General features: G+C 38.1%; 2 protein-coding genes across 2 annotated transcripts; both read left to right on the top strand.

Moving 5' to 3' along the window:
* Positions 1 to 495: 495 nt before the first annotated feature.
* On the top strand, positions 496 to 9,655 carry LOC106910820 (von Willebrand factor A domain-containing protein 7-like). The gene is made up of 16 exons (XM_088012722.1): positions 496 to 617; positions 3,052 to 3,301; positions 3,401 to 3,673; positions 3,901 to 3,994; positions 4,073 to 4,204; positions 4,354 to 4,540; positions 4,640 to 4,809; positions 5,049 to 5,161; positions 5,247 to 5,363; positions 6,694 to 6,909; positions 6,988 to 7,120; positions 7,229 to 7,378; positions 8,004 to 8,096; positions 8,180 to 8,457; positions 8,572 to 8,865; positions 8,946 to 9,655. Exons 2-16 carry the CDS (start codon positions 3,104 to 3,106, stop codon positions 9,429 to 9,431), a joined length of 2,934 nt encoding a protein of 977 aa, XP_087868848.1. The 5' UTR covers positions 496 to 617; positions 3,052 to 3,103; the 3' UTR covers positions 9,432 to 9,655.
* A 6,964-nt stretch (positions 9,656 to 16,619) lies between these two features.
* LOC106910808 (von Willebrand factor A domain-containing protein 7-like) lies at positions 16,620 to 26,607 on the top strand. The gene is made up of 15 exons (XM_014977493.2): positions 16,620 to 16,828; positions 16,919 to 17,185; positions 18,620 to 18,710; positions 18,845 to 18,976; positions 19,122 to 19,308; positions 20,212 to 20,381; positions 21,936 to 22,048; positions 22,132 to 22,248; positions 22,713 to 22,922; positions 23,005 to 23,137; positions 24,641 to 24,778; positions 24,902 to 24,994; positions 25,068 to 25,345; positions 25,460 to 25,753; positions 25,834 to 26,607. Exons 1-15 carry the CDS (start codon positions 16,652 to 16,654, stop codon positions 26,317 to 26,319), a joined length of 2,886 nt encoding a protein of 961 aa, XP_014832979.2. The 5' UTR covers positions 16,620 to 16,651; the 3' UTR covers positions 26,320 to 26,607.
* Positions 26,608 to 27,482: the final 875 nt, after the last annotated feature.

Genomic DNA, 27,482 nt, shown 5'->3' on the forward strand with positions numbered 1-27,482 from the left:
ATGTAACTGCACCCAACTTCCTAAAAGTTTATCTTACGTGATGTTTTCTACCTTATTTTGTAAGTAGACCAGTGTTTTTAGGCAGAATTGCATTTCCTTAGAGGCTACAACAGCTGACAGAAGAAGAATGATTTCAAACACCTCCTCCTTCAAAAGCAACCACTCTAACTTTATTGAAATTATGTTAGCAGGTCATATTGTGGCACACTTATGGAGAGTTTCTGTGATTAACTTTAATTAAATTTATCATTAAATGCATTTGATATTGTGAAATTAATGACAGGATCTATATCAATGTAATTTTGACCATAAAAACTGAAGACATTTGTTAATTACTTTCGGATTAAATTATGAAAACACCCCAGTCACGTATGATGTTTGAATATACAATACATAAAAACAAACATAGTTTGAGATATACTTTCAGTTCTTTTGTTTGAAATGATTGAGAGGTTTGAACATGATTCCTCAATAACTCACTCAGTTTGACTGGAAGGCTCCACCTTGCTTAAACAATCAGGTGGAGTCCTATCTTTAAAAAACAAAGGATAAAAGGAAGAAATGACAAAGATTCAGCACCAAACGGACGTCACCACCAGGAGAGCTCGGGAAATCAGGTACAGAAAATATTTAGATGTAATTTTTAATCAATTGTGAATAGTTTTTCAATCATATTTATAATATTTGAAAGAATTCCTCAATGTGAATCATAAAGACAGTTATTAGCTTAATATATATGTTTTGAATTTAATTATATATATGAGTAGAATAGTTTTTTGTTGTGTCATTATCAGTTTTGTTGGGGATGTTGTTGGGGAAAGCATAGTGATTGATAATGAAAACTAATTACCGTGTTCAAAACAGATGCTTATAATTCATTAATCTGCACATCCACTCCAAAGCCAGTACCAATGCTGTGCCCAAACAAAACAAAGGCAGTAAAAATGACCCAATTTCAACTACTTCATTATAAAACCCTAGAAGAAATTATAAGTCAATTAAGCTCCAGTTCCTGCTGTCTGGATGTCCTACCCACACATTTCTTTAAGAAAGTCCTGCCTGTCGTTGCTAATGATCTGCTCCATATAGTAAACAGATCGTTGTCTTCAGGTGTTTTCCCCCAGACTTTGAAAACAGCAGTTATCAAACCACTGATAAAAAAGAACAATCTAGACAAATCACTACTGCAGAATTACAGGCCGATCTCCAACCTCCCATTCATCAGCAAAGTTATTGAAAAAGCAGTTTTTAAACAATTAAATAACTTCTTAACAATAATGAATCGCTTTGACTCCTTCCAGTCTGGTTTTCGTGCTCACCACAGCACGGAGACGGCCCTTGTAAAAGTGTTCAATGACATCCATATAAACACAGACTGTGGGAGAACCACAGTCCTGGTTCTGTTGGACCTCAGTGCAGCTTTCGACACTGTTGACCATGACATTTTACTGAATCGACTGGAGAGTTGGGTCGGACTCTCTGGTCCAGTGCTCAACTGGTTTGAATCTTACATAAAGAACAGGAATTTCTTTGTTTCAATTGGAAACTTCTCATCAGAGAGGTCAAAGGTCACATGTGGGGTACCCCAAGGCTCAATCCTAGGACCCCTTCTTTTCAATATTTATATGCTCCCGCTGGCTCAGGTTATAGCAGGAAATAGGATTAGCTACCATAACTATGCGGATGATACACAGCTCTACATCACGATGTCACCAGGTGACTCTGAACCCATCCAATCACTGAACAGATGCTTAGATCAGATAAATGTGTGGATGGGCCAAAACTTTCTCCAGCTGAACAGAAACAAAACTGAAGTTATTATCTTTGGACCGAAAGAAGAGCGAACTAGAGTCAATGCTCAGCTTCAGTTATTACAACTGAAAACCAGTGATCAGGCCCGAAACCTGGGAGTAGTGATGGACTCTGACCTGAACCTTCAGAGCCACATAAAGACAGTCACAAAGTCGGCCTTCTATCACCTGAAGAACATCTCCAGGATTAGAGGACTGATGTCTCAGCAGGATCTAGAGAAACTCATCCATGCGTTTATCTTTAGCCGTATTGATTACTGCAACAGCATCTTCACAGGTCTGACTAATAAATCAATCAAACAGCTGCAGCTGATCCAGAACGCTGCTGCTCGCGTTCTCACTAGAACCAGGAAGATAGAGCACATAACACCAGTTCTAAAGTCCCTACACTGGCTCCCTGTAGCTCAAAGAATAGACTTTAAAATACTGTTGTTAGTTTATAAATCACTGAACGGTTTAGCACCACAATACATTAAAGATCTGTTATTGCTGTACCAACCATCTAGACCCCTCAGATCTTCTGGTTCTGGTCTGCTCTGCATCCCCAGAACCAGAACCAAACGAGGAGAAGCAGCATTCAGTTTCTATGCACCACGGATTTGGAACAAACTTCCAGAAAACTGTAAAACAGCTGAAACACTGGGTGCCTTTAAATCTCAACTTAAAACCCACCTGTTTACAGTTGCTTATGGCAATTGATGCCTTCTATGTATTTGCGAGTGACTGGGAGTCATTGCGCGTATATAAAACCCTGTAAATTCTAGACTAACAGGTAACCAATTAATGCACAAAATCCGCGTAGGACAGCGAAAGTCCTAGCGCAAAATTTTCGCGAAACAGGCGGACGGAGCCTGGTGCTGCAAGGCTGGAGGCCTTGTCCTGTTAGGCTGTGATTTTATCTTTTCTTTTTATCTTTTTATTACTTTCTTTTTCTTTCTCACTGTTTAAAATTATGTAAAGCACTTTGAAATGCCTTGCTGCTGAAATGTGCTATACAAATAAAATTTGATTGATTGATTGATTGATTAAGATAAGTACTTTTAATATTACTTTGGTGTTTAACTTTACTTAAAAAAAAAAAGATTCATCTGAAGCATAATGTTATAATGAGATTAAGTTTTGTAACTGTCTGATCCAGCACAGTTTGTTAAATGCTGTTATATTTTTGGCTTGTATTTCTGAAATTAATGCTTCTAAAATTTGTTAAGGAATTTCTTAAAACTCATTTTATGTCTCGCAGGTTTTGAAGTTCTGCATAAGCTTTGGAAGAGCTTTTGTCCGTGAGATCAGGGATGACCAAGTTGGCTGTCTTGTGTTTCCTGCTTCTGCAGACTGGAGTTGAAGGATTTAAAATATCAAATATTGTTTTTAATCATTTTAACGGAGGCTCTTTAATTCATGAAGTGATCACAGAGAGAGCAATCCTAAATGTCACTCTACAGGTGTGCCGTGCACTGGCTTTGTCTGAGGGAAAGACCTTCTCTTTTCCTGTAAGTATTTAAACTAAACCATTAAGTTTTACTCTTTTCTCAATTAAAATTACTTTGTTGAAGCAAAAGAAACACCTGAATTTGTGTGTATGTGTGCAGCCACAACCTTTCTCTGCTGGGGCTGTAGCAGCTGCATGTGACGCATCAAAATCAACCAAAAGTTTCATCGACACCATTGAGAGGATCCAGAAAAGTAACCACCAAGTAGACAAGGATTATGTGCTGAGTCCAAGTCATCACTGTGATGATGAAAGCATAGCAGCAGGACAGTTTCTCATTACACTTGGCTTAACAGCTGTGAAGGCTTCCAATAAGCAGCAAAACTTTGTTTTAGCGACATCAATTCTGGGAGAGATACTCCATACCTTACAGGTATATCTGCTATAGCCTTGATATTGAATTTTATTTTCTTACTGCCTAAAACTGTCACTCATGAGAAATTATCACTTGGCATTATTAGTTTGTCGGGGCTTCATTGAATCTGCCAAAGGTCTATGTTGATTATCTTCACTCTGCTGCCCACTTGTGGCAGGAAAAGTAATAAAAAAGCTTGTTACTTCCTTTGAGTCAATTAAGCAGTAGTATGTTTTGTTTTGAAGGATTTCTACAGTCACACTAACTGGGTGGAAATAGGCAACACGTTCCCAAACTCCAATCTGATCAAAACAAATGCCGATGTTGGAAAAATAGCAGGTAAAGAAGGTGTTGTTTTGCTTTGTGTGGATTTATGTGCTTATATTCAAATACACTAAATCTAATGTGGATCTGCAGACATAACGAGACCAACTTGCCGCAGTTGTGATGGAGAGGACTGCCGCAACAATATTCTGGAGGATATTTTAAAGGAACAAATTCTTACTTCGGGATATTTTTCACTTTATCCATTTTCTACAAAACCAGCAGGTAAATATTTGGTTGTCAAATAGTATATCAATCTAGTTATAGTTTACTCTGCTGCCCACTTGTGGCAAGAAAGGTCACAAAAAATGTTGCACATATGAAAAATGTGTCAACAACTAAATATTCTTTGTGATTTGCATGATGATGAGCAGGAAAATGCAGCCATGGAGGCTCATTTGATCGAACAAAAGGAATTGAGCCTACAGGTGGGATCAATAAAGACAGTGATACTTCTGAACATGGACATCTTCACAACCAAGCAGCAAACTTGGCGATAGCAGCAACCAGTGAGCTGCTAGAGGACGTTCGCAGTGCTGCAGGAGACAAAGCCTTCCTTCAGTAGGAAGTTGTTTATTTTCTCTTTACTTGAATTTCTTTATAGAACAATAAAAAACAAATGAACAGCTTTTCCTCTGCATTTTGCTTGTTGCACCTCAGGATGATGGGACTGTTCAAAGGGAGAGCCCTTTGTTTTTGCGTGGACACGACAGGAAGCATGGGGGATGACATTGACGCAGTGAGGACGGTCACATCATCGATTATTGACAGTAAAGTGGGAACAGAAGACGAACCCTCAATTTACATTCTTGTTCCCTTCAATGATCCAGGTAGAATCCCAGTGTTCAGGGCTGAACTGGATTTTGTTCCTGATAGTTTCACTTTCAGTGTTCTGAATTTCATTTACGGTGAAACAATCATGACAGAAATTATTCCAATTGTTTTCACATGCTTTATAGTCATTGTATTGCCAACTGAATAAAGAAAAACGGGAAAACAACATAAATCCAACTGTGTGGGGTAGAAGGGTGTGAAATGTACATATCACTGACTTCTATTTGAATCACAGAATTTGGGCCTCTGCTTCAGACAACAGACCCAGAGGTTTTCAAGAGTTACATCAACTCACTAATGCCAAATGGAGGTGGAGATACTCCAGAAATGAGCCTTTCTGGACTTCAGGTGATCCGATTTATACCATAGAGCTGATTATGTATGAGAAGCAAAAAAAAAAAAAAAAAAATTGTTCTGTAATTTCTTCATACAGCTGGCTTTAACCGGTGCGCCTCCCAATTCGGAGATCTTCGTTTTCACGGATGCAGCAGCTAAAGACGAACACCTGAAAAACACAGTGCTGGCACTTATAGAGCAGACCAAGTCTGTGGTGAGTACGTCTCTGGTCATGCACTAAAGTCCTTGTTTTCAATGGAGCGATCGGCTCCGTCGCACTTTGAACTACCGGCAAATAAATGGTTGTTTACATGGCCACTAGGGGGTGCCATGACCACAGTTTGAGAAAGACTGGTGAAGAGCTTTCTAAATGCATTAGGTTTTTTTCTGTTTCTAAAATATTTAGCTGCATGATTTAGAATTTATCAGTTTGAGAAAGACTGGTGAAGAGCTTTCTAAATACATTAGGTTTTTTTCTGTTTCTAAAATATTTAGCTGCATGATTTAGAATTTATCAGTATATTTATTTGTGTGGATATTACATACTAGTGGATATTTATGTTTGATAGTTTCTCAAGCTAATGTATTGTCCCTTTGCACGTGACGTCAATATCTTCTAAACTCCGCCCACTCCGCCATGACGGACCTCATAACAACCAAAGCGCTCTGTCAGGACTGTCAAAAAACGCACATCTGGCATCCTAATATCGCCTTTATTTAGTTGATTTCGCAGTAAAAATTGTCAGAGTGCTGCGCTGTCGGCTGCACAGACCAAGGTGAAAACAAAACTTGTCATTTTATTTTATAACTTAGCGAGGAAAGATGCGGTGGCGATGGATAGCAGCCGTCAATCATAATGACTGGCGGCGTTCGGTGTAGGATTTGCAGCGAACACTTTTTACAAGGTAAGAAGATTAACGTTCATAAGCTTTATAAGTAAGTATGACTAGAAAGATATCAAATATCGCATTATGGTGAAGGTGCGTCTAACCTTTGGTAACCATGGAAACAATGCCCCGCCATCATGTAGCCTAGCATATATGGAAAAAACTGGTTAGCTTCTAGTCTTCTGTACGTTTTTAAGGCTGCTCCGGTTTAAGGAGAAACGCTATTTATGACATCGTGACATAAATCATATGGTGTGAATTCAGAAAAAGTCGGTAATTTGAAGGAATAAGTACGGGTCGGTTTCTAAGCTAGCTATTTCAAGCTTCGGTATTTCAAGCCCCAACCTTGAGAAGAAAGGTTGGGGCCCCAACCAGGTGTGTTACGTTCAAAGACAAATTAGCTTGATTTGAACAATAAGAAGCCATGAATAAACTGACAAAAACAACTTAGGAAAACGCTCAGTTCAAGACTCCGGATCCTCATTTCCAAATTCCATCATGGCGCCTCGAATGATTAAGCGACGGTCAGTGTCTGTACATGAGCTACATGTCCCCAGGCAGTTTGATGCTTTAAAAAAGAAGAAGAATTATCTCTAATGTTTTAGGTTGCACGCAGATTCAGTAAATGAGGTTTTTGCCCACCTTATTGTGTTTTAGGTGAACTTCATGATAACTGATGTATTTGGCCTTCGCCGTCGGAGACGAGCAGACAACAACCAACAACAACAACAACAAAGTGTTCGGATGTCGAGAGCAGGTGGTCAGCTGTACAGAGACCTGGCTCAGGCTTCAGGAGGTCAGGCTGTTGAAGTAACAAAAGGTCAGCTGCTGGAGGCCATCAACATCCTAACTGAATCCACCAGCTCCTCTCTGGTACAGAATAGCTTTATTTATTTTTGTTTTAATGTTTGAAGCGTTAAGATTTCATATTTAAAAGTGTTATTGTTGCAGGTGTCCCTTCTGCAAGCATCCAGGAATCCTGGAAAATCAGAAAATTTCACTTTTGTAGTTGATGACACAGTAAAAAACTTGACCATTTACATCACAGGAACTTCTGTAGATTTTAGTCTCATTAGTCCTTCAGGTAAATAAATGACTCTGTTATTGGGTTGAGGTGGATTAGTTTAGTTTCAAACATTTTGTTGTTGTCGTTACAAACCAGTGTGTATAAATTTTGAGCTTTTCTTTTCAGGGGTGATTCAAAATATTGCTAACACAACTGGATCTTCAATCATTTCATATCAGTCGGTCGGAAACCTTCAGACTGTGCAGCTGCAAACAGAAGGAGGACTGTGGGAATTACAAATTTTGTCAACCAGTCCCTACAGTGTGAAAGTCGTAGGTGAGACATCTGTAAATATAAGGCTGACATTTTCAGAAGTCCTAATTTTGAACATCTGGTTAATATATATTTCTATTTGTTCATCAGAAAACAAGTTGTTAATGCCTTAATCACTATGTTAGATTGAAAAATTTGCATGCCTGTTTTCTGTCACTTTTTTTTATTTTTACCACGATCCAGTATTTGTAACATTTTTGACCAGATATTCTGATACATTTCCTGCATATATAAATAAAAAAATTAAATATGTAACACTAAGAACTACAATGGCAACACTCAACATAAGATTCATTTTCAGTTTTCAGTATTCTTTGCAAGAAATTTGTAATCTACATCTTGACTTGGCAAAAATAATTACCATTAAGAAATGGTATGATCGGTTGATTTTTCTGTGAATCATGATGCAGTTCTTTATCTGCCTGGCAACAGAGCATATTGAATGCTCATAGGAATATATTACAAAAAAAATAAAAAAACAGAAAATAACAACACTCACTGAGTTTTTGGTTTGTTCCTTTAGAACATGTCTAAACAATAAATATAATGTAGATGTTATTATAAGCTTCCTAAAAGTTTCCTTCTGTTTTTTCGTTGGCTTCTTTTCATTGTATTTTCCTTTTTTCAGGTGAGAGTCCCATTGACTTTCTTTTCAAATTTATTAAGGAGTCAGACAGCCCTTTTGGAGGGTTTGATGTGATTGACAATCGACCCACAGCTGGTAAAAAAAACAACACAATTCTGTGACATGCAAAAATTATTCACTTTTAAGTGTAACTGAGCACTTTTTTCTTCTTTTTGAAGGACAAAATGCCAGTCTGCTGGTGACACTGATTGGAAGCGATGTTGCCACGGTGTCAGAGGTCATGCTGGTTGAATCGTCGGGTTCTGGTCAGGTGAACGGCACCGTGGAGGCCCAGGGTGGAGGAACATTTATCATCCGCTTCAACAGGATCCCATCGGTTGAGTTTGTTGTGCTTGTGAAGGGCCAGAACAACAACGGCGTCTCCAGAGCTTCTTCAGGGATCTTCCAGAGACAGTCGGCCACCAGCCTGAGAGCCTCTGGTCTCACTGTCACTGCTGTAAGCAAACCTAAGCAAAAGAAAATTTAAATCAATGGTCCAAAATCTTTTGTAAACAGTTCAATTCACACTACTGTCCACCATGTTTAAATTCCTCTTTTTGTTTTTGTACAGGATGACTTAAATACGGTGTTGGAGCCAGGAACACCTCGATCAGTTTCTTTCTCTGTGATGACAACTGGCGAAGGAGGAAGCTTCACCATTCGAGCCACCAATGACCAAGGCTTTAACTTATCTCCAGCATCCAATTTACAGCTGGATCCTGGAGTTAGTGCTAATGGCTCAGTGAGCATCACAGCTCCTGCCGACACTCCATCCGGTACTGGTGTCACCTTGACCATTGAGGCCGTGGCTCCTGGAGGTGCAGACAGCAACTATGATGTCCTGCGTCTAACCGTCCTTTCAAAAGTAATGTCTCATTTTGTTTTCTATGCATTCTGACATCATTGAGGGTAAATATTGATAATATTTTCCTGTCACTCTCACAGGTGACTGATTTCACTCCACCAGTGTGCCAGCTGCTCAGCCTGCAGTCCAACTGCTCTGACAACTGCAGCCGGTCAACATGGGAGCTCTCTGTCCAGGTCACTGACGCAGCGAATGGGACGGGTGTGGACAGCGTCAGTCTCAGAGAAGGCATCGGCACGTTGAACATCAGCACAGCAGCTGATAATACAACTCTAGTGTCTTATGTGGCTTCCTGCTGCTCACCTGATGTGCAGCTGGTGGCTGTGGATCAAGTAGGCAACGTGGAAATCTGCAGTTACTCTGTCCGCGCAAATGTCACTCAGGCTGTAACAACCAGCCCTGTAACAACCAGCAATGTAACAACCAGCCCTGTAACAACCAGCAATGTAACAACCAGCAATGTAACAACAGCTGTCACAGCTTCCTCTACAAGAGTTGATTTCTCCGTGTCTCTTTGCTTTGGTTTCTCAGTCCTGAGCTTCTTGCTACACTCTCTGAGACTGTGATCCTGAATTTTACAAAACAGATTAATGGTGATGGAAATGCAGTAAATATGATGTTCACTCTGGTGGCAGGTATTATATAATTCATACCTAATCAAATGTTTAAACACTTTTTGAAGCTAAATTAAATCTAAGTGCTCCAGTTGAACATTACGGAGAGTTTTAAGAGGAGTTTGCTATTTGCTTTAGTTGAAAGTTTATCTCTATTAAAGTTTGGTGACAAATTAGTATCTTTGAAATCAATTGTTGTTCTAATCTTTATGTATTCTTCATTAATTATCCTATAAAATCAAGTTTTAAGAAAGTATGTAATTCCTGACAATAGTTAAAATATAAAAACTGAGTTTTTACCAAAAAGTTTTTTTTTCTGCTTGAGTTCAGAAATGCCTCTACATGAAACAATTCAAAAAGCTCAAGTATTTAAGCCAACTCTAAATGTAGCACTGGAAAAAGAAACGTATCAAAACACTCAAAGGTGAATCCCAAAGTGATCAGAGTTAGCTGAGAGATGAGACTGAATCTAAGACAGGGAGATAAAAGTTACAAACAAATTTTAAAAAACTAAACATTAAAATTTAATCTGCTTTAGTCTGTTATAAATTATGGAAATCCCTGCTCTGAATCTGCTGCTTTTTGAGTGACTGGTTAGTTTAATTTTTTACTTTTTATGTCTGATAAATTAGAAATTTTACTTCTGAAAATACAAAAGTCCAAACTTCATATGAAAGCACAAACATCTAAGATTAGGTAATAAGAAATGCAGCAATTGTTGCTCTTAGTTAGCACATGTTCAGAGTTTATTCACAATGGCACCAAATATCCAAACTGTGGAGCCACATAAACCTTCAAGGTTAGGATGTCAAAGAAGACATTTATATTTTATTTAAACAGGCAAGAGCTGAAAAAATCATTTGTTTTGGCTACAACATATGCACACTTATGTACACTGCTAATTGTGGTGTTTGTGTATCTTTTTCAAGGACAGTAAGATTTTTGAGACGAGGTCTTTGTAATCTGAAAATCCCACAATATTTCTGGTCAAAATCAAGTCTGTCTCACAAAGTGCTGTCTAGTTGGTGTATCTGTCAAAGATGTTAGTATGAGCTCTAAATATTAAGTAGTTTATAAGTTAAACCCTCTAACTTTCAGGCTTTTACATTTGAAGTAAGAATGATATGTGTTGGTTCATAGTATTACACAATACATACAAAATAATATGTTAAAATAAAAAATCTGCTCATTTCACTCCTTAATTGATTCATATAAAACAATATTCCTAATGTTGCCCATCCTGACAAATGGCGATGTCAAGTTTATCTGCATTGCTGTTACCTTGTAGAGCCTCTTGGTGGCGCCACTGCATCTGATTTTGATTTTAAGCAGCTGATGAACAGCGTTATAAATGAATAATGTTTTGAGTTATTTATTTGGGGCTGTTATCCTTAAGCTTTATTTTTTGTTGCACAACCCACTTTCATAGATTTTCAGCTCATGCTTTTTTCTTGAAACGGTTTCCTAAAGAGCTTTATGACTGTGAAACACAAAGATAAGTAGCTTCACCTTCCCTGATCAGATTTTGTAAACTTTAGTTGGACGAATTATTAATTTTTGTTGATTTTAAATGCACCGCATATTTAAAGCTATGCATATTTTTATGTGATATATTTTTTCATCTGGTCTTTACTGTTTTTTACTCACTAACTAAAAGCCAATTTGTAGGTGATGATTTGTTGCTTTAGAAAAACAACTTGCCAAGTAAACTGTGGATCTGACTCTTGTTTTGTCATCCTCATTGTTATGTGCAGACACTAATTTAGGCTAAATACTTATTATAAATAATTTCTGAATGTTAATCTGAAATCAATACAGCTTTATTAAAATTATGAATGATTCAAATGAACAATGTATTTATTCAGGTTTTAGCAGTCAATAATGATGAGGTAATATATTTAATTAACAATAAAACTTTCAAATTTAACATTATTCACTTCAATTTACAAAACACTTTAAAATTCTAAGAAAAAAAGGAAATAAACTCCACAAGCTTCACATAAACAAAACTTTAAAGTTTTTCATAAAATAAAAATACCAAAAGCTAAAACAAGCAGTAAAAAGAGAAGGCGGAGATCTTTTTACGTCATTGACAGGGTGAGAGTTGAATGCTGTGCGTCTGCATTGTCCTCTGTCACTCATGTTACGGTAACGTCAACAACTGGTGCATTGCTTGACTGTCAAAACAAGTTTTTTTCACACTCTTGCGTCAATGGAAATGAAAGAATAATATTGAGAATGTTTTTGTGGTGTAATTAAGATAAACAAAATTGAAATGGATAAACTCATGGCTAGTTTTTACATTTTTGACATGAAATATGAAAAAGAGCCTTTCATTTTCACTCGTCAGAAATTTGCAGTTCACATTATAATACATGAGTTTGTCTCGGCACTATAAACTTTAGCCATGGATTTTTAAGATACAGGTGATAAAATGTATAACAAACTTGAGTTTTTGCACGTAGTCTTAGCGTGACTTCATACATGTTCTGTCAGTACATCAGTGTGTCAACATACCTGCACAATCTTTGTTCACAAGAATTTAACTTAGTCCTGAACATCTGACTCATGTTTATATTAAAGCTGTCAAACAACAAACAAGTTGACGATAAAAGCAATTAAATGTAATTAAGAAACTAAGAACGCCATCATTTGTCTTGAAGGGTGTGTCTGAAATTTAGCAACATATTTCATTTTTTACAATCTGTACTGATGTCATCCAATCTGCAAATATTGATGTGCTTAACATAAGTCTCAACCTCAAACTTCAGATCTATTTGTTAAATTGAAAATAGACTTGTTAAAACGAATAATCCCACAACAATTAGCTGTAATTCAATGATGGTTTTTGATATTTTATAAACATTATGACATTTGGCTTTGTTAGGCCCTGATTAAAGCTGCCCATATTATTTTATTTGCACATTATATTGGCACAAACTCCTACAACTTGACTTTGGTTAATATTAGCAAAATTTTATCTGCAGTAAAAACATAGTAGTCGCCCATGGGTTTGACAAGTTTTTGAATTGGTACAAATAAGTTCTGTCACTTGCAGTCAAAGTTATAAATGAAGCAACAGGCAAGAAAGACAACGACACTGTCACACTTACACTTGTTACACTTACACATGAGTCACAATATCCATTTCTATTAGGTAACCCAAACCACGTCAGGACAATGTTAGCCCAGATAAAACTTTAGAGAAACACACTGTACCAGCTTACAGAAGCAAAACGGAAACTGTTTCATTCTTTGTTCTCTGCCGTTATGTCTAGATTTTATTATCTTACAAATTGCTGCCAAGTTACTTAGAGGCAAGAACAACTTTTCCACAGCCTTCTTTTGAAATGAAAGTAAAATAATGTCTTTCAGTTGTCGGTGCCTTTTAAGAAGCAGTACATCAGGATTATATCATGTCACCTTAATGTTTGTGGTGTCACCAGCCTCATGTGTCAGATTTGAACGTAGACTCTTGTAACAGCTGATAGTAGCTGCTGCTAAAGCAGGTAAAGTCCAGTCCTCGAGAGCAACCATCCTGCAACTGTTGCGTTCATACTGAAGCCTGAAGTGACTCAATTCCGATTTTTTGGCAATTCCGATTTTTTTGCCGGGGCCGTTCACACTGCCAGTAAATGCGACCTCTATGCGTTCTGCAGTGTAAACGGGCAAACGACCTGAAAGTGTCCCGCATGCACACTAGAGGGCGCCATAGCGTCAGCGTTCTCAGTGTTCTGCCAACCGCAATAAGAAGAAGAAGTGCTCAGTGTTTGCGGAAGTAAACATGGAGGCTAACGGTGGAGCTTAGCTTACATATTTGAAGTTGTTGTCCAGCCGGAGCAACATATTAACAACTTAATCCTCATATAATCCGTCATGGTTGTTGTTTTTATTCCCACTTGCGCTTATCAGGACGAGAATAGTGAGATTTGTTGAGAAACAGTGACGTTCAGTTCGGATGAATGCGACCTGGACGTTATGGTCGCATTTGAATCGGATACGTATCGGATATGGGTCACATTCGAAAAAGAATCTGACCTGTGCTGTTCACACTGCCATGAAAAGATCAGATACAGGTCGCATTACGTCAAAAAAAATCGGAATTGAGTCACTTCAGGCTGCAGTGTGAACGCAAGATGCATCCTTACTCCAACAGACCGGAATGAGCTCTGAATAGGGCTGGTAATGAGTCTTTCATTTGATTCAGGTATGTTGGAGCAGGGAAGCATCTGAGCAGGATGGTAGCTCTATCAGGGGCCGTTTAGGACAAAAACTATGTTTTGTCTCTCACTCACTACTTAACACTCATTGCACACTCAAAAAATACTAAAATTCTGCTATATACACAACTAAAATATCACACAGCCATACAAAAATGTGTCACTGAATCAATTTCGTTTTCTGGTTGAACTTTATTGAGTGAAATACCAATGTACAATCCAGTGTTTTTCAACACTGGGCCTCCAAGCACACTGCCCTGCAAATTTTAGATATTTCCCTAATTCACCACACATGATTTTAATTGATGGCTGGTTAAGAGGGTTTGGGGAACTGAAAACATGCAGGTCAGCTTGCCTTGAGGACTAGTGTCTAATTAATTTTGAATTCAAGTATGTTATTTGTTGCTTCTTTAATCTCAAAACAGGTTTTTACTGGAACATAGTCAACTAGATTTAAATGAACTTAGCTAAGGACAGTCCCCTAATTAGAATACAGCAGAGAAGGGAAACACACCCTCCCTTTAAAAGAGTAGGACCCAGAACCTTGACTTCAGATCGCTCCGGGGTTACCTGTGATGCTGTCTCCGGGGAGCGGTGCCTCGGTGAAATGGTTCCCCATAAGTTTGTCTTGGTCTGTGGAGGTCGGTAAATGTTGAATTGGATGCTTGTTTGTGATTTTATTATGAGTTTTGTCAGCTTCATTAGTTGTTCGTCTAATAAATGTTGTTATGATTGTACTTGGAAAACGTTTGTCTTTGTGGCTCAGCTGATACAATGACGACATCAAGGAGTCCGGGCAGAAGAGAGAATGAAACAAGTCAAAAGATTTTAATTCTTCTTATTTTAAGTATTTTATTTAAATCATTACTATTTTTCTTTTCTAAATTTAAGGATAAAACACTCTATTGATTATTATATTTAACTTGCCCCATTGTTTTTGTTCAGCCATAGAAGCATTACAGAATCTGAGCTGCATGCTACATCACTGATTGGTTGGGTAGCGGAAGTGTTGTAACGTAGCACGAGGAAGAAGAAACATTGTAATGGTTTTCTGTGTGTCTGTGCCCGGCTGCTTCTGAGAAGAACAAATCCAAAAACAATACACACAGCGTGGGGCAAATAAAGTTGCCGAACTGAAAAAGGACTCCTGTCTGTTTCGTGAGTGCAACACAGCCATTTTTAAAATGGCAAAGGTCAACCTTCTTTGACATCTGTCCACTCCCACGTTTAAGTTTTTATTTCTGCAACCAGTAGGGTTGCAGGTGATCATACAGACACATTTCTGTGTCATCTACTGATTGGTATCATGCACATTGTCCGGAAGGCTCCACCCTCTAAGAAAAGAACAATATAAATTCATTACCATCAACACTGCAGATGCATCCCCATCAGGGCGGCGTCAAGACTTCAGGTAAAATCAGTTTCAGCTGGTACTTCTATCAGTTTATTGGTTTTACTAGATTTAAGGCTTAAATGAAGATTAAGTTGTAATTAATGGGAAAGCAGAGAAAGAGGAAAAAACATTATGTTATCTATTGTCATTTTTGTTATAAATTGATCTGTTTCACTAGTAACCTAATCTGTGTGTAAAGAAAACTAGCTAGAGTCAGATAAATAAATTCATCCTTAAGTGATGACATTAAGTAAATATGTGGAGGACAAACTGCAAGTGGCCTGTCTGAAATAATATATACAGTAAATGCTTCACAGCTGGAAAAAAGAGCTAAAGCAGGACAGGAAGGGATCATGTGTCAGTTTATGCTTCCATCACATTTTTGGTAACAGCTGTTTGATAATTGCCCAGCCTCCACATTGTGTTTGTGTAGATGTGACCATCTTGAAGAACATCCTGAAATAAAGTTTGAGTAACTACTGAAACTATGCATGAACATTGATTTATTTATTTGTTACCAATTGAAGAATTTATATAAATTGGTTAAACTATTTTTTTTTTTCAGAATGAAGGACAGTTGATGAACTAATATAACATGTTTAAACATACATTTAAAATAATTTAAATTCAATGTGTATTTTAAATACAACGTCAGTGATAATGTAATTTTGGATATTTTAGTTTTTTAGTTTGGAACAACTTAAGAGTTTGGAATTGACTTTCTGTAGAATTAAGTCAAAAAGATTTTAATTATTTATTATAAAAAATAGATCATTTGAGTGAGAGTGACTTTAATTTGCCAAGTTAAACACACTTAATGAATTGTTATAACAACTTGGTTAATTCAGTTGGATAAAGATAAAGTTCAAGTTGGTCAGACGTAGGATAAGGAACTGGCATTGAACTCAATAGTTTCAGGCAAAGTGAAAATAAAAGGTTCATTGAGTTAAACATTTGTAATTTTTAAGTTAATTAAACACAAAAAAGCAAGCCACCATCATTAAACCAAATTAACTAAGTGAGAGTAATGTGAATAAGTCCATAAAATGGACCACAGCTAAACACACTCGTTAGAGTGCAGATGTATATCAGACGCGTTTCTTTTTGAACGAGTTACTGCAGAAACTGGTCCGAACCAGTTCTGGTGGGGGATTGAGAACTGTATCATTTAAAAGCTTGCTTGTACTCTTTGGTTTTTGATCTCTGTGCCAAGGGCCTTCAAAACATTGTTGTGGCCTTTTGAATAAATACAATCACAAAATGCATTTTGTTGTTCTTAACTGATTCAGTGCCTCATCTTAAATAGGATTATTATGTTCATATCATTAACAACAAAGACAGTTTTATCCCAGAGACAACATTGTTGTACGGACTGCTGCGGTGAAAATACCATTGTCATGAAGGATTTATATGCATGACACTTAAATTACAGAAAATATTGGATCTAATTTGCATACTTTAATATTTCAGTGACAATTCATATGCAAGACATTGTAAACTTTATTGATAAAAAAAAAGTTATAACCAATGTTTTATTTTCTGTATCAGGTTTTGCAGTAATGTTCGTGTCGGCAGTTTTGTTTTTCCTGGTTTGGCAGACTGGAGTTCATGGCTTTGATATATCTGAAGGAGCGTCTTTCACCCATCAAGACATCACAGAGAAAGCTATCCTAAATGTCACTGCTCACGTGTGCCGTAGCCTGGCTCTGGCTGAGGGCAAGAGCTTCACCTTTCCTGTGAGAATGAAGTCATGTTATCAATATTTTCCCTCTTATTCCTAAAATCAATTATTTACATTAAAATGCCATGCATGTGTGTCTCTGCAGTCTCTTACTACTTCAGCTGTTGCTGCTGCATGTGAAGTATCAAAATCCTGCAAAAGTTTCATCAATGCCATCCAGACAGTGACGAATGAGAATAAGCAAACAGACTTTGTCTATTTTTGGAGTCCACCTCATCACTGTGACAATGAAAAAATAGCAGAAGGACAGAAACTCATCACAGATGGTTTGTCAGTGGTAAAAGCTGCCAACGACGAGCAAAACTTTGCTTCAGCAACATTGTCTCTGGGAAGAATTCTCCACACCGTACAGGTATTTCTGTTTATATCTTGTATTATGTGACTGTTTATATTTTAGCCTGCACTCAGTCTCGGGGCAACAACTCAAAGCTTATTAATACTTGAAGGCTACCTTTTAAGAGATTTTTTTTTTTTGGTAAAAGTAAATATTACCACATTTACTAATATTTCATAATTCTTAGTTGTATTTTGCTGAGTTGAAAAGGAATGAACTTTTATCAAAACACAAAACGCTCCAGACATTTCATGCCATTTGTCAATATTCAACCACAAACTCCTACATTTTGAATTAGGATTTAGACAAAGTAGTGCACAGCTGCAAAAAAGATCCATGGTTTTTGATTTGTTTTATAAGTGAAAATCTGTAAAGCATACTTTATATTTGACAAATGTTGCCAAATCATTTGGCAGAAAACTCTGTACTCAGTCCTGAGCCGCATGGTAATACGAGTCCCAGTATCAGGCTGTGTAGAGGCTTTTTGTCATAGGAATTATTCCAATAAACTGCATTGAAATTTGTGGTTGCAATGTGGCAAAGAAAAGTGAAAGTACTTTGAATGTTGTTGCTAGAAAATAAATATCATGCACTGTAAAAAGAAATTAGTTGAACCAACTTAGTTGTATTGCTTCAATTGGTAACAAGTAATTCAATTAAGTTTATCCAACTTAATTTATTTTTATTATAATAATAGTTCATTGTGGCTGCAAAATGGCACACTTGGTTGCACAGTTGCCTTGTTCTCTCTGGGTACTCCGGCTTCCTCCAACAGTCCAAAAACATGACTGTCAGGTTAATTGGTCTTTCTAAAGTCTCCCTAGGTTTGAGTGAGTGTGTGTGTGTGTGTGTGTGTGTGTGTGTGCATGATAATGTGTCCTGTCTGTCTCCTTGTTGCCCTGCGACAGACTTGCGACCTGTCCAGGGTGAACCCGCCTCTCGCCCGGAACGTTAGCCAGAGAGGTACCAGCAACCTTCCTGACCCCACTAGGGACAGGGGTGTACAGAAAATAGATGGATGGATAGTTCACTGTGTGCTTATTCAAATCATTTAGTTTACCTAAAATAAAGACGGAAATAAATAAAGGACGCCATTATTAGACAGCCAGGCAAATTTATTTTTCTAAATTGTTATTTTTAGCTAAATGCTGTTGTTTACAGGCACCAAAGGGCCTCCTGATGCACAGATAATATTTTTTTTTAGAAAATGGGGAAAAAAGGGCACTTGGGACATAAAGGAGGCAGGAACTCTATACTCTACTGCTCACTTGAGGCAGAAATTATTACAAACTATTAATGAAGTGAATTGTTAAAATGTTTTATTTTAACTGTAAATGATTTTACTTTAAATGTAGACTTTCAGTTGAAATGTTTTACTGTAAACATTCAAATTGTAAGCGTATTTGTTAAGCAGTTTAGTTACAGTTACTTTGTTTTTCTTTTGACATAAAGGACTTCTACAGCCACACTAACTGGGTGGAAATGGACCACCATCTTCCAAACTCTAACTTGATCAGAAACACTTCTGTTGGGAAGATAGCAGGTGAAGACATTGTGCTACATATTAGAAAGTGATTGTTTGAGTAAACTTAGAAAATGTAAAATGGACACTTATTTATGTAGATTTCTGTACTTGCATTAAACCATTTTCATATTTTAAAACATCTGGATCTGCAGCCATAACGAGAGCAACTTGCCGCAACTGTGATGGAGAGGACTGCCGCAATAATATTTTAGAGGATGTCATAGAGGAGCAAATCCTTACTTCGGGATATTTTTCACTTAGTCCCTTCTCTTCGAAACCAGCAGGTAAACATCTTTATTTGATTGCCAAATAGTATATACTTTACTCTGCTGCCCACTTGTGGCAAGAAAGGTAAAAAAAAAAAAAGTTTACATTTGAAAAGTGTGTCAACAACTAAATATTCTTTGTGACTTGCATGATGATGCACAGGAAAATGCAGCCATGGAGGGTTTTGGGATAGAACAGAAGGAATTGAGCCTATAGGTGGGATCAATAAAGACAGTAATACTTCTGAACACGGACATCTTCACAACCTAGCAGCAAACGTGGCGATAGCAGCAACCAGTGAGCTGCTAGAGGACGTTCGCAGTTCTGCTGGAGACAGAGGATTCCTTCAGTAGGAAACAGTTTATTTTCTCTTGACTTAAATGTAAAGCAGCATTTTATTTGATGCAGTGTGCATAATAAGACTGACATGACATTGTCATAAACATGACATAACACCTGTCATGAAGTTGAAAGAGTCTTCATTAATGTTTACAACTTGTAGGTTCCTAAATAATGAAGCCGTAAGCTTGAGGCTGTCCGTCTTTCCCCTTCGGTCCACTTGACGACGAAAACGACAAAAAACCAGTCTGGGTCCTCTTGATAAAGGTTAACGGTTTACTTCAAAAATAAAAATGGTAGAAATGTTTTCCACAAAAATAGTAGAATACACAAAAAAGACGAAAAGGCGTGTAATGTGTGGCTCCACTCCAACTGCCCAACTAACTCAATCTAGCCACATCCTCGAATCCTTAACTGCAATTAGATATGCAAATTTACAAGAAGGCCTTAGTATAGACCAATATAACAAATTAGTATGCAATAGAGATTAAACTAGTAATATTTTTTATCCAAATACATAAATTAACATAAGAAATATAAACATGATTTATCCTAAAGATCTGAATAAAATAAAACTGAATTTAGGCTTTTTACACAACTGTTGTCATAAAGTGTCATTTGATAAATAATGACATTTAATGCAATGCTGCATTAAAACATATTAAAAGTCCATTAAAATGGTAAATTTTGCATTAAATATGTCATTATTTGTCAAATGACGCTTCATGACAACAGTCATAAATATTCATTAAGACTCCTTCATGTTCATGACAGGTGTTATGTCACGTTTATGACAATGTCATGTCAGTCTTATGCACACCCCGTCAAATAACGTGCTACCAAATGGAGCAACAGCATGATGGAAAACAAACAATTGGTTTTAATTGTCTCCATTTTGCTTGTTGCACCTCAGGATGATGGGACTCTTCAAAGGGAAACCACTTTGTTTTTCCATGGACACGACAGGAAGCATGGGGGATGACATTGAAGCAGTGAAGAATGCCACATCATCGATTATTGACAGTAAAGTGGGAACAGAAGATGAACCGTCCGTTTACATTCTCGTTCCATTCAATGATCCAGGTAGAGTTTTAATGTTGAAGACTAGGTTTTCTTTACGGTTTTGTCCTGAGTATAATACTCTATGTTTACACACACGTGGTGTGTAGAAACATGTAAACCAAATGGTTACAAACACCATAAAAAGACGTATGACAATTTTTGTCCTCTACATCTCCAGCTTCAGGTACAGTGCTCCTTCCTCATTATGTAATCTATTTCATAAAATGCAACAGTCCCTCGTGCAACAAAGCACCCTCACAGCATGATGCTGCCACTCCTGTTCTTCACAGTTTGGATGGTGTTCTGTGGCTCACAAGCTTCATCTTAATGTAACAGACAATATAGACAAACACTTCAATCTTAGTTTAATCACAATACATGTGATGACATGTATTGAGGAAAATAAGTGTTTGAACACCCTGCGACTTTGCAATTTCTCCCACTTAGAAACCATGAACGGGTCTGAAATGTTCATCTTAGGTGCATGTCCACTGTGAGAGACATAAACTACAACAACAAAAAAATCCGGAAATCACAATGTATGACTTTTTACTAGTAATTTAGTGTTACTGCTGCAAATAAGTATTTGAACACATGTGAAAATCAGTGTTAATATCTGGTACAGTGCCATTTGCTGTAGTTTTTCACCAGGTTTGCACTACAGCAGGGATTTTGGCCCCTTCCTCCACACAGATCTTTTCTAGATCAGTCAGCTTTCTGGGCTGTTGCTGAGAAGCACGGAGTTTGAGCTCCTCCAAAGATTTTCTATATGGTTTAGGTCTGGACAATGGCTAGGCTACTCCAGAACCTTAATATGCTTCTTACGAAGCCACACTTTGGTTATCCTGGCTGTGTGGTTTGGATCATTGTCATGTTGGAAGACCCAGCCAGGCCCATCTTCAATTCTCTAACTGAGGGGAAGGAGGTTGATCCTCAAAACCTTGCAATACAAGGCCCTGGTCATCTTCTCCTTAATACAGTGCACTCATCCTGTCCTGTGTGCAGAGAAACACCCCCAAAGTATGATGTTTCCACCCCCATGCTTCACCTTAGGGATGGTCTTTGTCCTCCAAACATGGCGAGTGGATTTAAGACCCAAAAGTTCTATTTTGGTCTCATCTGACCACAACTTTTTCCCATGACTCCTCTGGATCATCCAAATGGTCATGGGCAAACTTCAGATGGGCCTGGTCATGTGCTGATTTAAGCAGGGACATGCATGATTTTAAACCATGTCATCGTGGTATATTACCCAAGACATCATGATTACCCACAGTAACGTTGGAAACTGTGGGGCCAGCTCTCTTCCCCATATAATTCAAAGACATTAGACTTCTGAATTTATGAAATTATCTAAAAATATATTTTCTTATTCTGGCATTTAGTAAATAGGAATATTTAAGGCAAACCTAACTGAACTAAAACAGGAAAAGGCTGGTCTGATTCCACATCAGGGAGTGAGGGCAAAATGGCTGTGTTTTTAAAAATAAATATGTAGTTTCAATGGTTCATGTAATCTAGGAATAATAAATGCACTAAAACAAGCAGAAATCTGTGTTGTCCTTTGAATCACAGATTTTGGGCCTCTAATTCGGACAACAGACCCAGAGGTTTTTAAGCGTCACATCAACTCACTAACCCCAAGAGGAGGTGGAGATGCTCCAGAAATGAGTCTTTCTGGACTTCAGGTGCTTTGATTGATGGTTGTTTACAAGCTGCTGATTTCAAAAAGTAGCTTTAGATTTATTCCTTCTGTCCCTGCTTCATACAGCTGGCTTTAACTGCTGCGCCTCCCAATTCGGAGATCTACGTTTTTACGGATGCAGCAGCTAAAGACGAACACCTGAAAAACACAGTTCTAGCACTCATAGAGAAGACCAAGTCTGTGGTGAGTAATACTAAATCAGCTAGTTGAATTATTTGTTTCCTGAAAAACTCAACACATATTCTGAAAATATTCTTTAGCTTTAAAATACAGTAGCTTTGTAAAATAGTGGAGAGATACTTAAAAGCACACACTGTAAAGATAAACAAGTTAAGTGAATAAACAAGAAAAACAACTTTGGAAAAATGGGAAACATTTCTGCTCATGTTGAATTAAATGACAGAAAATGTCATCTTAATAACTGTGATATTAATTAGTCTTGATCTTTTGCCATTTCTAAATCCAAATGGTTTCACAATTTAGCAGCTAGATGGCTGCAAAATTGACCAAATGAGATTCGCATTGAGTCGGTATAATAATTTTTGATTATGTGACTCATACAGAGCATTTGCAAGCTCTCAAACTAAAGGGTGCACTGTGAACTGTTATGACAGCTGGAAAGTTGACCCACCTGAAACCTGTTTCAGGTGAACTTCATGATAACTGATGTACTTGGCCTTCGCCGTCGAACACAAGCAGACAACAACCAACAACAACAAAGTGTTCGGATGTCGAGAGCAGGTGGTCAGCTGTACAGAGACCTGGCTCAGGCTTCAGGAGGTCAGGCTGTTGAAGTCACAAAAGGTCAGCTGCTGGAGGCCATCAACATCCTAACTGAATCCACCAGCTCCTCTCAGGTTTGAAAAACATACAGCTACTACCATCATTTGTTTTTGACATTTAAAGATTTCAGAATTGAACTTATGTTTGATTTTACAGATTGTCCTTCTGCAAGCAGCCAGAAACCTTGGGATTGGTGAAAATTTCACTTTTGCAGTTGATGATTCAACACAAAACGTGAGAATTTACATCACCGGGGTTTCTGTAGGGTTTACTCTCATCAATCCCTCAGGTATTTAAATACATTCATACAAGAAAAAATCAACAATGTCTTTATATTTTATGGTTTATCAATCAAAGCCAAAATATAAATGGTCAGTTTAACAGATTCAAATAACATTTAAAACTATTCTGAACTATTCTCATGTGTGATGAAATGGCTGACTTCCTGTCCCATGCCTAACATGACCTTCAAAATAAAAGACGTTATACACTGACACAAAATTAGCACTAAGAACCAGTAGCGGAACAAGTCAGCGTCGGGCCGGGGGGCAGGGCTAATGACCGGGCCCTATACCCAAATAATAAAGCTCATAATAATTTAACTTTACAACACAGACATGCCCGCAACAGCGGAGCTTCCAAGTTTCACCACAACAGAGAACGACTATGTCATTCTGAAATCCATCTGACATGAAGTACAACAAACCAAGAGAACCACAGAAACATCAGGCTACTGGAAACTAACGATGAAACAACACAAATTCAAATCAGTTCAGAACCGCGGCGTTGAAGCGGGTATGCAGCGGCACGCTCCGCATGCGCAGTGTGTCGCAGCACCTCGTGCACCTCTGGATCTTTGTAACTCGGCGCGGATCGCGCGCGCCGCCGTTCACACAAACTGGACGACCTGGAAGATGGTCTTCCAGGCGGCTACAGTGTAAACCTTAGCTATAAACGCCATACTGCTGTCTTGGCTCGCACCCGCTCAACCCGAACTGTTAAAAGCGCGACTATAATTCAGCCTTCAGTCCCTTGACGTCATCGCTGTACCACCGACAGCGAGAAAAGGGGATGTAAGCTAGGCGGCTGGGCTGATACAATTTACAGTCTACAGTTAACTCACACTTTGTGAATAATGTCAGCGCTGCTACCTGTAACTAGCCCGGCTCCTTCGCTGGGCTGGCAGTTTTGGCGGGTCTGAATCGCTGCCAACAGAAAAGTCCGGTTCATCTCCAAGACAAGGAACAAAATATGCGTCCAGTTTTTGGCTTGTCCTTGCTCTCTTTTTTCCATCCTTTTTGCCGCTAAATGGAGCTCCACTCATGTTAACTAGTCCGTAAAAATGCTCGATAGTTTGTCATCTGTTGCCAAGTGACTGATGATGACGTTGATGGACGGTTGGTGACAAGCTTTACCCAGAACACACTTGGAGACAATAAGGACGATCCACTTGTAATTTTGTGTCTCATAAAGTTAAATGTAAGAGTGAAAATCAAGCCAATCATGTCGCACAACATTTTATTCAGTATTTTACACCCGCTATGTCACTAAAATCAATTGGTCTGGTAAAGTTTTTAGCAACCATGAGTCAACAATGACTGGGGAAGCCTACTATATAATTTACTGAGGCTAAGCTTAGAACCTATTTTACAATAAATTAAAGGGCAGAACACAATAAATTATTTTTATAAAATTTGAATACAGCCTGTCGAAACATTGTTGTATGTTGAAAATAAAAACTTACTTTGTTCAATTGTTTGACTTGTTTGCCCAATTTTCTGGCTTTTTCTAGGTGTGACCAACACAACAGGATCTTCAACATTTTCTTCCCAGTTGGTTGGAAACCTCCAGACACTGCAGCTAAAAACAGAAACTGGAGTGTGGGACATTAGGATGGAGTCAGGAAATCCCTACAGTCTGAAGGTTGTAGGTGAGACCTCTGTCATTTGATTGAAAAAAGGCCTTTAAAGCAACTTAAAAATACCTGTCAAAAATGCTTAGCCAGCTATGTGTAAAGACTGCTTGTTTTCAATGTTTTTTTCTGCTTTTGCAGGAGAGAGCTCCATTGACTTCCTCTTTGACTTTATTGAAGAGTCAAGTAGCCGATTTGGAGGGTATGGTCTGATCCAGAATCGTCCCACCGCTGGTAATGAAGACACAGTTAACTGGTTCTATGTCAGAATTAAATAGTATAACCTCCAGTTTTCTTGTCTTTGAAGGACAAAATGCCAGTCTGCTGGTGACTCTGTTTGGAAGCGACTCTGCCACGGTGACAGAGGTCATGCTGGTTGAATCGTCGGGTTCTGGTCAGGTTAACGGCACCGTGGAGGCCCAGGGTGGAGGAGAATATATCGTCCGCTTCGATAGGATCCCATCGGTTGAGTTTGTTGTGCTTGTGAAGGGCCAGAACAACAACGGCGTCTCCAGAGCTTCTTCAGGGATCTTCCAGAGACAGTCGGCCACCAGCCTGAGAGCCTCTGGTCTCACTGTCACTGCTGTAAGCAAACCTAAGCAAAATAAAATTTAAATCAATGGTCCAAAATCTTTTGTAAACAGTTCAATTCACACTACTGTCCACCATGTTTAAATTCCTCTTTTTGTTTTTGTACAGGATGACTTAGATAGGGTGTTGGAGCCAGGAACACCTCGATCAGTTTCTTTCTCTGTGATGACAACTGGCGAAGGAGGAAGCTTCACCATTCGAGCCACCAATGACCAAGGCTTTACTTTATCTTTCCCCTCCAGTTTACAGCTGGATCCTGGAGTTAGTGCTAATGGCACAGTGAGCATCACAGCTCCTGCCTACACTCCATCCGGTACTGGTGTCACCTTGACCATTGAGGCCGTGGCTCCTGGAGGTGCAGACAGCAACTATGATGTCCTGCGTCTAACCGTCCTTTCAAAAGTAATGTCTCATTTTGTTTTCTATGCATTCTGACATCATTGAGGGTAAATATTGCTAATATTTGCCTGTCACTCTCACAGGTGACTGATTTCACTCCACCAGTGTGCCAGCTGCTCAGCCTGCAGTCCAACTGCTCTGACAACTGCAGCCGGTCAACATGGGAGCTCTCTGTCCATGTCACTGACGCAGCGAATGGGACAGGTGTGGACAGCGTCAGTCTCAGAGAAGGCATCGGCACGTTGAACATCAGCACAGCAGCTGATAAAACAACTCAAGTGTCTTATGTGGCTTCCTGCTGCTCACCTGATGTGCAGCTGGTGGCTGTGGATCAAGTAGGCAACGTGGAAATCTGCAGTTACTCTGTCCGCGCAAATGTCACTCAGGCTGTAACAACCAGCCCTGTAACAACCAGCAATGTAACAACCAGCCCTGTAACAACCAGCAATGTAACAACCAGCAATGTAACAACAGCTGTCACAGCTTCCTCTACAAGAGTTGATTTCTCCGTGTCTCTTTGCTTTGGTTTCTCAGTCCTGAGCTTCTTGCTACACTCTCTGAGACTGTGATCCTGAATTTTACAAAACAGATTACTGGTGATGGAAATGCAGTAAATATGATGTTCACTCTGGTGGCAGGTATTATATAATTCATACCTAATCAAATGTTTAAACACTTTTTGAAGCTAAATTAAATCTAAGTTCTGCAGTTGAACATTAACAAAGTTTGGTGACAAATTAGTATCTCTGAGATCAATTGTTGTTCTAATCTTTATGTATTCTTCATTAATTATCTTCTAAAATCAAGTTTCTAAGAAAGTATGTAATTCCTGACAATAATTAAAATATAAAAAATGAGTTTTTACCAAAAAGTTTTTTTTTCTGCTTGAGTTCAGAAATGCCTCTACATGAAACAATTCAAAAAGCTCAAGTATTTAAGCCAACTCTAAATGTAGCACTGGAAAAAGAAACATATTAAAACACTCAAAGGTGAATCCCAAAGTGATCAGATTTAGCTGAGAGGTGAGACTGAATCTAAGACAGGGAGATAAAAGTTACAAATGAATTTTAAAAAAACTAAACATTAAAATTTAATCTGCTTTAGTTGTTATAAATTATGGTAATCCCTGCTCTGAATCTGCTGCTTTTTGAGTGACTAGTTTAATTTTTTACTTTTTATGTCTGATAAACTAGAAATTTTACTTTTGAAACTACCAAAGTCCAAACTTCATATGAAAGCACAAACATCTAAGATTAGGTAATAAGAAATGCAGCAATTGTTGCTCTTAGTTAGCACATGTTCAGAGTTTATTCACAATGGCACCAAATATCCGAACTGTGGAGCCACATAAACCTTCAAGGTTAGGATGTCAAAGAAGACATTTATATTTTATTTAAACAGACAATAGCTTAAAAATAATTTGTTTTGGCTACAAAATATGCACACTTATGTACACTGCTAATTGTGGTGTTTGTATCTTTTTCAAGGACAGTAAGATTTTTGAGACGAGGTCTTTGTAATCTGAAAATCCCACAATATTTCTGATCAAAATCAAGTCTGTCTCACAAAGTGCTGTCTAGTTGGTATATCTGTCAAAGGTGTTAGTATGAGCTCTAAATATTAAGTAGTTTATGAGTTAAACCCTCTAACTTTCAGGCTTTTATATTTGAAGTAAGAATTATATGTTTTGGTTCACAGTATTACACAATACAAAAATGTATATATTAAAATA

The sequence above is a fragment of the Poecilia mexicana genome, unplaced genomic scaffold (genome assembly GCF_051168715.1).
Source record: "Poecilia mexicana isolate PSO_F unplaced genomic scaffold, ASM5116871v1 scaffold_14, whole genome shotgun sequence".
NCBI lineage: Eukaryota > Metazoa > Chordata > Actinopteri > Cyprinodontiformes > Poeciliidae > Poecilia > Poecilia mexicana.

What these genes read in the sequence shown, in the direction of transcription:
- LOC106910820 (XM_088012722.1), top strand. Translation starts at nt 3,104, where the DNA reads ATGACCAAGTTGGCTGTCTTGTGTTTCCTGCTTCTGCAGACTGGAGTT. An exon ending in TAGTCTCATTAGTCCTTCAG is followed by an intron (nt 7,121 to 7,228) that starts GTAAATAAATGA and finishes TTTTCTTTTCAG; the next exon opens with GGGTGATTCAAAATATTGCT. An exon ending in TGACAATCGACCCACAGCTG is followed by an intron (nt 8,097 to 8,179) that starts GTAAAAAAAACA and finishes TTCTTTTTGAAG; the next exon opens with GACAAAATGCCAGTCTGCTG.
- LOC106910808 (XM_014977493.2), top strand. Translation starts at nt 16,652, where the DNA reads ATGTTCGTGTCGGCAGTTTTGTTTTTCCTGGTTTGGCAGACTGGAGTT. An exon ending in CGTTCCATTCAATGATCCAG is followed by an intron (nt 20,382 to 21,935) that starts GTAGAGTTTTAA and finishes TTTGAATCACAG; the next exon opens with ATTTTGGGCCTCTAATTCGG. An exon ending in AATCCACCAGCTCCTCTCAG is followed by an intron (nt 22,923 to 23,004) that starts GTTTGAAAAACA and finishes TTGATTTTACAG; the next exon opens with ATTGTCCTTCTGCAAGCAGC.